Source organism: Nyctibius grandis, chromosome W, assembly GCF_013368605.1.
Source record: "Nyctibius grandis isolate bNycGra1 chromosome W, bNycGra1.pri, whole genome shotgun sequence".
In the NCBI taxonomy this organism is placed as follows: Eukaryota; Metazoa; Chordata; class Aves; order Nyctibiiformes; family Nyctibiidae; genus Nyctibius; species Nyctibius grandis.
The window spans coordinates 6,496,087-6,506,649 of NC_090694.1; the positions used below are offsets into that span (position 1 = coordinate 6,496,087).

The following is a 10,563-nucleotide window of genomic DNA, read 5'->3' on the forward strand; positions in this document are numbered from 1 at the left end:
TTGCTCTTTTCTGCTATGGCCGGTGTCCAAGGAGGACTCCGACTGTTTTCCTGCTGCCCCCGATCCCGATCTGTGCATCCCTGAATCCAGCTCTCGACCGTCGCTAGGCTCAGCCTGGGCCTTCCCGGAGCCTGCCCTGCAGTGCCGGTGGTGACGTTGCCGACATCGGGGGAGCTCAATCTTGGTTTTGTATATATATTTGTATATATTTGACTATTCCAATATTATTATTATACTCTTTTTCATTATTATAGGTTTATTAAAACTGTTTTAACTTTCCAACCCGTAAGTCTCTCTCCCTTTTCCCTTTCCCTTTCCCTTCGGGTGGGGGGGGGAGGGTTAACAGAGAGCGTCTGCTGCAGGTTTAATCGCCAGCCCAGCTTTAAACCGTGACAGATTTAATTGGCGCCCAACATGGGGCTCGAGAGAAGCTCCAACAGGTTCCTCTGATAAGTCGAATCCCAGCTCCGGCGGGAGGAGACCCGGAGAGCTCAGCTGAGAGAGTATCAGATTTCTTCCTTTGAGATTTACGAGGGGTTGGAAATTAAAACAGATAGCGAAGATGCTGATGTCATTTTTGAATGCTGTGTTATCTCATCTCTTTATAAAGCCTTTTACAGAGTTAAGTGTAATACCTTACTTGCCGTATGCGCTGTTTGTTACTGTTTATGTGCAGTTTATCACTGCTGGGCACTGGTCAATGTGCATTGTTTTGTTATGGCGTTTCATACTGATTTATGTCGTGATAAACTGGGCTGTTACTATTCTGACCGCGGTAGCAGCGATTTTATCTGCGGGCTCCGGGCGTCCTTTAGCTGATTGTGTTAATGATTACACTTCCAATTTTACTTTGGGAAATAGTACCTTCTCCTTTTCTGCCAAGCTGATTCCTCTAGATTTTGTGAAATTCGGATGGTGCTGTCTAGGTGGCATGTTTTTATTTTCGGTTGTCCTGAATGTGTTTCTGATGTGGGATAAGATTAAGTATCGGTGCAGGGACAGGTGTAGGTGTTATGCAGCCACCTCAGATCCTACAGCGTGTGCTGCCGCTACAGCTTGCACCGCAGCTGCTACACCCCCCAAGATGGCCACTGCAGCTACTCAGACTCTAACGAGTCTCAGCACTCCCACGACAGCCACTGCATCTACTCAGACCCCAGCATCTAACGAATCTGTACCAATTGCTCCTGTAACCAGGAAGAAATACCAAAAGAAATCAGCTCTTGAAGAGGAGGATGATGACTCAGAGCCTTCTAAGGCAGAGCCATCACATGACCCAGGTGAGGGCCCTTCTCAGGCAGAGTCAGGGCCTGACACAGATGGGGGTTCCCTTGATCGTCATTTTAAAGCAGACCCATCACAGAAGAAAGGTCGTTCTAAAGCAGAACTATCACAGGAGGAGGACTCGGATGTAGAGATAACCTACCACTCCTTATCCCTGAAGGACCTGAGAAATATAAGGAAAGATTTCAGCCGTTATGATGGTGAGCCAATTATTACCTGGCTGCTCCGATGCTGGGATAATGGGGCAGATAGCATGCAATTAGATGGCAGAGAAGCCAGACAGTTGGGATCCCTGTCCAGAGATGGTGGTATTGATAAGGCGCTTGCAAGAAAGTCAAACACTATCAGTCTCTGGAGGCGACTCTTGTCAGCTGTAAAGAGCAGGTATCCCTATAAAGATGATGTTATGAGCCACCTGAGCAAATGGACCACTATAGAAAAAGGTATTAACTACCTTAGACAACTAGCTGTGCAAGAGATCATTTATAGACACCCACGGGAAATTGTAGATCCTGTAGATCCTGATGAAGTGGAATGCAACCGATCCATGTTCCGGAAGGTTGTGAAGAATGCTCCACCGACATATACCCATACATTGTCAATATTAGTCTGGGGAGAAGATGCTATGGCACGACCTAGTGTGGATGAAATGGCTAACTGTATGCGACAGTATGAAGATAGTATTTCTTCCCCACTGCAGGCACGCATCTCAGCTGTGGAAAAACTGACTAAGGAAAACAAGGACTCATTTAAACAACTGTCAGACAAACTGTCCAGGATAGAGAATAAACTTGACTCTCTACCTACACAGGCGCGCGTTGCAGCCGTTAAGAGAAAACGGCCTCCTACAGGACCAGCTCAAAGGAAACGGAACACATCACGAGGTGTCCTGTGGTTTGCCCTGCATGGTTATGGGGAGGACATGAGCAGATGGCATGGACAACCTACCAGTACCCTACAGGCACGAGTATGTGAGTTGCAAGCTAAAAGAAATACCAGAGAGAATTTTTCTAGGAGGATGGCTGCTCCAGTTACCAGTGAGCAGGACCCCAGTCAGGGTAGATGGGCCTCAAATTCCTTTTTCCCAAGTGTGAATAGGAGAAATGAAGGTCCAGTCCCTGTGAGCAGCACAAATCCATTTCTTGATTAGGGGGGCCCTGCCTCCAGCCAGGTGGAGGAGAGGGACAACCGAGTTTATTGGACTGTGTGGATTCGATGGCCTGGCACATCAAAACCACAAAGGTATTGAGCCTTGGTAGACACTGGTGCACAGTGCACCCTAATGCCATCGGATCATAAAGGGGCAGAATCTATCAGTATTTCAGGAGTAACAGGAGGATCTCAAGTGTTATCTGTATTGGAGGCCGAAGTGAGCCTAACTAAAAATGAATGGAAAAAGCACCCCATTATGACTGGTCCAGATGCTCCGTGCATCCTTGGCATAGACTACCTCAAGAGAGGGTATTTTAAGGACCCAAAAGGGTACAGATGGGCCTTTGGTGTAGCAGCTGTAGAGACTGAGGACATTAAACAGCTGTCTACCTTGCCTGGCCTCTCAGAGGATCCTTCTGTTGTGGGGTTGCTGAAGGTTGAAGAACAACAGGTGCCAATTGCTACTACCACGGTGCACTGACAACAATATCGCACCAATTGAGACTCCCTGATCCCCATTCATAAACTGATTAGACAATTAGAAAATCAAGGAGTGATTGGCAAGACTCGCTCACCCTTTAATAGTCCTATATGGCCAGTGCGAAAGTCTGATGGAGAATGGAGATTAACTGTGGACTATCGTGGCCTAAATGAAGTTACGCCACTGCTGAGTGCTGCTGTGCCAGACATGCTAGAACTTCAATACGAACTGGAGTCAAAGGCAGCCAAGTGGTATGCCACCATAGACATTGCTAATGCATTTTTCTCTATTCCCTTGGCACCAAAGTGCAGGCCACAGTTTGCTTTTACCTGGAGAGGTATCCAGTATACCTGGAATCGACTGCCCCAGGGGTGGAAACACAGTCCTACTATTTGCCATGGACTGATCCAGACTGCACTAGAAAAGGGTGGAGCTCCAGAACATTTGCAATACATTGATGACATCATTGTGTGGGGTGATACAGCAGCAGAAGTTTTTGACAAAGGGGAGAAAATCATCCAAATTCTTCTGAAAGCTGGTTTTGCCATAAAAAGAGGCAAGGTCAAGGGACCTGCCCGGGAGATCCAGTTTTTAGGGATTAAATGGCAAGATGGGCGTCGCCAGATCCCGATAGAGGTGATCAACAAAATAACAGCTATGTCCCCACCTACTAACAAAAAGGAAACACAAGCCTTCTTAGGCGTTGTGGGTTTCTGGAGAATGCATATTCCAGATTACAGCCAGATTGTACGCCCTCTTTATCAAGTGACCAGAAAGAAGAATGATTTTCAGTGGGGTCCTGAACAACGACAGGCCTTTGAACAGATTAAACAAGAGATTGTGCATGCAGTAGCCCTTGGACCAGTCCGTACGGGACAAGATGTTAAAAATGTGCTCTACACCTCAGCTGGGGACAATGGTCCTACCTGGAGCCTCTGGCAGAAAGTACCAGGGGAGACTCGAGGTCGACCCCTAGGATTTTGGAGTCAAGGATACAAGGGTTCCGAGGCCAATTACACCCCAACTGAAAAAGAGATACTGGCAGCATATGAAGGAGTTAGAGCTGCTTCAGAGGTAATTGGTACTGAGGCACAACTTCTCCTGGCACCTCGATTACCAGTACTAGGCTGGATGTTCAAAGGTAAGGTTCCCACTACCCATCATGCAACTGATGCTACATGGAGTAAATGGATTGCATTAATTACACAGAGGGCTCGAATAGGAAACCCTAATCGCCCAGGAATCTTAGAAGTGATCATGGACTGGCCAGAAGGCAAAGACTTCGGAATGCCACCAGAAAAGGAGGTGACACGTGCTGAAGAAGCCCCACCATATAATGAACTACCAGAGGATGAGAAGCAGTATGCCCTGTTCACCGATGGATCCTGCCGTCTTGTAGGAAAGCATCGGAAGTGGAAAGCTGCTGTATGGAGTCCTATACGACGAGTCACAGAAGCCACAGAAGGACAAGGTGAATCAAGTCAATTTGCAGAGGTAAAAGCCATCCAGCTGGCTTTAGACATTGCTGAACGAGAAAAGTGGCCAAGGCTGTATCTTTATACTGACTCATGGATGGTGGCAAATGCCTTGTGGGGGTGGTTAAAGCAGTGGAAGCGAAGCAACTGGCAGCGTAAAGGTAAAACTATTTGGGCTGCTGAACTGGGGCAAGATATTGCTGCTCGGCTAGTCGTGAAGGTACGTCATGTAGATGCTCACGTACCTAAAAGTCGGGCAACTGAGGAACATCGAAACAACCAACAAGCAGATCAGGCTGCTAAAGTGTTCCAAATAGTTTTGGACTGGGAACATAAAGGTGAACTATTTTTAGCTCGGTGGGCTCATGACACTTCAGGTCATCAAGGGAGAGATGCAACATACAGATGGGCTCGTGACCGAGGGGTGGATTTAACCATGGACTCTATTGCACAGGTTATCCATGATTGTGAAACATGCGCCGCAATTAAGCAAGCCAAACGGTTAAAACCTTTGTGGTATGGGGGGAGGTGGTTGAAATATAAATATGGGGAGGCCTGGCAAATTGACTATATCACACTCCCTTAAACCCGCCAGGGTAAACGCTATGTGCTTACCATGGTGGAGGCAACCACCGGATGGCTGGAAACATACTCTGTGCCCCATGCCACTGCCCGGAACACTATCCTGGGCCTCGAAAAGCAAATCTTGTGGCGACACGGCACACCAGAGAGAATTGAGTCGGACAATGGGACTCATTTCAAAAACAGTCTCATAGATAACTGGGCCAAAGAGCATGGCATCGAATGGGTATATCACATCCCCTATCATGCACCAGCATCTGGGAAAGTTGAACGGTATAATGGGGTGTTAAAAACTACCCTGAAAGCAATGGGGGGTGGAACCTTTAAAAACTGGGATAAGCATTTGGCACAAGCTACCTGGCTAGTTAACACCAGAGGATCTATCAACCGAGCTGGCCCTGCTCAGTCAGATCTTTTACATACAGTAGAAGGGGATAAAGTCCCTGTGGTGCATGAAAGGAATCTGTTGGGAAAAACTGTCTGGGTTCTTCCTACTACGGGCAAAGGTAAACCCATTCATGGGATTGCTTTTGCTCAAGGACCTGGATGTACTTGGTGGGTGATGCTGCAGGATGGTGGAGTCCGATGTGTCCCTGAAGGTGATCTGATCTTGGGTGAGAATACTTAATTCTGAACTGTATGATGTTAATTGCTGCATAATACTAACAGTGTTCATAAGTGTCTTTCAGGTTGAAGCAGTGGTGATGGGAATAGAGCTAGCTGCAAGTGGTGTCCAGTAACCTCCTCGAGACTGACATCTTTAACCTGCAACCCGTGGGCATGAACCGTGACAAAACTCATACCATGTCTCCTGCCCTGAGAGACTCCTAGCCAGATGGAAACCCACAATCCTGAACTAAATGAACTTGATGAACTTTTTTTTTTTCTGTATAGAGATGAATCATAAACTAATGTTATCTGTATATATTTTAAAATGAAAAGTTAGTGGTGATCTGAGTATGACGTGAATGGTATGGAATAAGGGGTGGAATGTCCTGGTTTGGCCTAAACCAGGCCGATTTTCCTTTCAGTGATTTTTACTTTCAGCTAAGTCTCCTCTAAATAACTGCACTTTCTGAAACTAACTGCGTGTTTTTGCAGACAGTGTCTGCTTCCAGGACTGATAACGCTCGAAGTTTGTAGTTATCGCTGAGGCACCGGTAGGGATGTTGTGCAGTAAGGCTCTTGCTGTACTTTTTTCTTAGAGAAACCAAGGTCACCGCTGAATTCCTCACTGCTTACAAGTGAAAAGCCGAAGGGGGGTCGCAGCTGCAGGGGGGAGCAGACAGGGCAGGTGACCCAAAATTGACCAACGAGGGTATTCCATCCCATACACGTCATTCTCGGTATAAAGCGGGGGGATCACGAGGGTCTCGCTTTTCTTGCTCCTCTTGCTCTTTTCTGCTATGGCCGGTGTCCAAGGAGGACTCCGACTGTTTTCCTGCTGCCCCCGATCCCGATCTGTGCATCCCTGAATCCAGCTCTCGACCGTCGCTAGGCTCAGCCTGGGCCTTCCCGGAGCCTGCCCTGCAGTGCCGGTGGTGACGTTGCCGACATCGGGGGAGCTCGATCTTGGTTTTGTATATATATTTGTATATATTTGATTATTCCAATATTATTATTATACTCTTTTTCATTATTATAGGTTTATTAAAACTGTTTTAACTTTCCAACCCGTAAGTCTCTCTCCCTTTTCCCTTTCCCTTTCCCTTCGGGTGGGGGGGGGGAGGGTTAACAGAGAGCGTCTGCTGCAGGTTTAATCGCCAGCCCAGCTTTAAACCGTGACAATCTAGTAGCTATTTAAAGGCCATTTTAACAGCTAGTCTGCGTGCTTCCCTGAACAAGTGATCAAGTCAAGGCTAACTTACTATTTCTCCTTAGGGATCGTCTCCGTACCACTACCAATGTCTTGGGAGACTCCATCGGAGCAGGAATTGTTGAACATTTATCATGGCATGAGCTGAAGAACAGGGATACTGAGATGGGTAATTCTGTGATACAGGAGAATGAAATGAAGAAACCATACCAACTGATCTCGCAAGAAAACGCAAGTGAGAAACCATTAGATCATGAAACCAAGATGTAGGGTAAAGAAGGCATGAGTCCAGCACTACAAGTGTGGAAAACACACACTTTTTCCAGCCATTTATATCTTGAATTCACCAAGTTCACTTATTCCTTGTTTTCTCCCTTTATGCTAGCACTGGAAAGAATTAATGAAAATATATTCTAAATTAGCAGTGATCAAGGTATATGTTGGCTTCCCGCTTAAATTTTTTTTTTTTTTTTAACAGGCAACACCACTGGTCTTGCTAGACATGTGCTAACTGAGGATAAATAAAAAGATTGTCAATTAAATAAAAAAAAAATCAGTGTATATGCTACTCAGTTCTGTAAATGTGATATTTTTTTTTTTTTTTTTTATGAACTGGAAAGTAAAAACAGATAACGGTCTGAAAAAGGTTTTATTTTTTTAAATACCTGTTGCAAAATTCCTAACATCTATAAACACACAATCAATACTTCTAACTTGATAACTGCATCCAGCTAAATTAACTGGGTTTTTGCTTTTTATCTGATGTTTTTTTCTCTAGTGTTATATCCTTGTTGAAATACTAGCAGGACAATAGAAAGAAGGACATTAATTGAAAGGATAAAAGAAGATATATAAATAAAGAAAAAGATACCCACAATGAGCACTTTTATCAGCTGAGTTGAAATATTTCTGAGAAAGTGATTTTATCTGGACACAGTTTTTTGCATTAGCTTCAGCTGATCTTGACAAAAACTTAGTCTAGTCAGCTCTCACTGACTTGCAAACATATATGTATGTATGTATGTACCTCCACTCTGTATTTGCTCCCTTAATTTCAACATCACAACCTAGTTGAACAATCTCTGTGTGTTTTTGTAGGAGCAAGGCCCTAGGCTGTATTGACTCTGGGACAAAAAAATGTGTCTTCATGTCTCTGGGGGAAAAAAAAAGATAGCATGCTCTGGGTATGCCAATTATCTACTTAATAAACAATAATAAGAATAGAAGGCAGTGCCAGCCCTCTGCAGAAGGGTGAGATGCTGAGATCCTAAAGGACTGGATTCTAAATCTGAATCCCTGAAACCAACAGGAAGTTTTCTGATTGGAAACTTCCCAAATGCTTGGTCATTCCACTGATAAATTATAAAGCTATTAGCTGGATTTACATTTTTTCCATCTGGAGAAGAAGGTTCCCTATCTCAATGTGAAATTTCAAAATCCTTGTCTGTTTATCAGCAGCATCTCAAAAAGAAAAAATAACCCTTTAGAAAGTAAAACTAAGGGGTGTGTTTTTACTTTTTACTAGGAAAAATATATAAATTGCAAAATAGTAAATACTATAATAAATATTGAAATTTTAATTAGAAAGGATTTTAAACCGCAATATTGTATATTTCTTTCAGGGAATAGATAAGGAAAGAAGGAAAAAAGGGAGATAATGCACTTGTAATCCTGTGGCTTTTTTTGTTCATTTCAATGTTATTCCCTGATGAAGCCCTTTTTTAGAAATATAAATTATGTATTTTTTCCTTTTTGCCTTGTGTTATTATAGAGGTTAAACTGGAAAGATTTATAATGCAATTACAGTTGGGGGAATGAAGAAATATTAATCAAAAGGCACAATAGTGTTGAGTGATCTTTTTTTATTTAAATATTCGGTTCTCTTCTTTCTCCCTCCCTCCGCCAAAGAATTCTGATTGATAGAAATGAAGGATTCCCTTGCAATGTCCCAGTTGCCACTCAAAAAAATATTCAATATGTTGCTCTTGACACTAAAAGAACATAAATATGGTGTACAAGTAACTGTAGTGAAAATGTCAGGATGCTGGTTGAAGGCAAACCTTTTCCCATGTTTAGAGCAATGAGGCAAGACTGTTTGTTTTATTTAGGACTGAAAACCCCTGCCCATCTTCTCCAGTTGAGTAACCCAGACAATATGAGCAGGAACTCTCCAGTGAATTAAGTGAGCAGGTTTTAATACAGAGTATTGAGCTGTCAAACCTACAAAGCTCTAAATGAATCTCTGACTGAAAGAAAACAAGTATGGGGTAGGGGTTTTTTGCTAACAGAATACAAATCTAGGATACAGACAGACGTTTTCTGATATGTAATTAGAGATATTTTTATATAGATACTGTAGTCAGAATGTGTGTATAAATGTTAACTGTAGAATTTATGGCATAACAATTTAATTTTTGTTAAGATTTTGTTTGGAAATAAATTGCAAAGACAATGTAAATGGCTGTCTTTCTATGACATCAGCTGAGAAAAATTAATTGTGTCAGAAAGAATGTGATCTTTTTTACACTAACTTTGTTTCTTATGGAAACCAGGTATTATAGAAAGATTCCCTTCCCCATCCCTTATTGGTTTTGCATCGGTATAAACCCAGAGTAGATGATTGAGAAACATTACTTTGTAGAAGTATTTTCAATAAAAATAGTTTTACATTACTGCTTTTCTGTCATTTAGGATTTCTTTCAAAGACTCTGTAACAGAAGTTTCACACAAACTCAAAGCAAACAAACTCATAATATGGGATTTCAGGAATTCCAGGCCATTTTATACAGCAGGGCTTTGATATAGCAGGGCTTCCTCACTTCAAATACCTGCTTATGTTTTCATGATCAAAAATAAATAAATAAGTGGAACTGCACAGACAAAAGAAGGCAAGGAAGGGGGGAGGGAGGATCATTAAAAATTAAAAGAATCAATGTTATCCCAACTTAAGTTCATTCAAATTCAAGTATATAAATTCATAGATATCAGCAAAATATAAAAAAATTAAGCATTTATATTTTCATTGATTCAGCTACTGCAAAGCTGCCAGTTCATTATGGATGTGTAATTAGATGGTCCAAAACTCAGAAAGGTCATTGTGCCATGGGAAGCAAAATACATCCATTGACTGGGGTATTACAGTGTTGTAACACTACAGTCATCCTAGAGAATCCACTGTTTTACTCACAGAAGTGGTTTGTGATGGTGTCAGGGTTCATTCGGCAACAACTTCAGCTAGTAGAGTTATCATCTAGTGGAAGTGAATGTCTTGTCAGAAGGACCAGGAAGGTATAAAAGACATGAGCTGAATCACTTGCATCTGGAAAGCTGTGTTGGTTGGAGCAGATGGATGCAGCAGGGAGAAGTCCTGCCTTCCTGAACATAGACCAACAAACCACTGGACAATGACCTCTATTAATTTGTCTGCGGTATTTTGAGTGAAAACAATATATTAAGTTCAACCATTTTTGTAAAAAAAAAATTTCAGAGAAGGCATGGTGTTATAAAGCACATGAGCGTAATTTTTCCCATTTTTTTTCTAGTTATCTACTCATTCATTCACTCAATCTTTGTGTTTCTAGAATTACTGTCATGATGGGAAGAGCTAAAGAGAGTTAATGATGTATTACTTGGAGGTATTACTGGCACAGTGGCCTCGCTCACTCTTCTGTGCCCCCATGCAGAATAAAGATCTCTGGTATTCCATATTTTTTCAGCAGTGTTTTCATTTGGAAGTTAGGGTACAAAACAGCCACGCCATTCTTAGGCAAGAA

The 10,563-nt window shown here is 42.7% G+C and overlaps 1 protein-coding gene across 4 annotated transcripts in view; it reads left to right on the top strand.

Moving 5' to 3' along the window:
• The window catches only part of LOC137675701 (excitatory amino acid transporter 1-like), a 138,847-nt gene extending 131,787 nt beyond the window's left edge, over positions 1–7,060 (top strand). For all 4 annotated transcript variants that reach the window (XM_068421892.1, XM_068421893.1, XM_068421895.1 and 1 more), the window contains one exon: positions 6,856–7,060. In XM_068421892.1, coding sequence (XP_068277993.1) covers positions 6,856–7,060 — 205 coding nt within the window. The remainder of the gene's footprint in view (positions 1–6,855) is intronic.
• Positions 7,061–10,563: the final 3,503 nt, after the last annotated feature.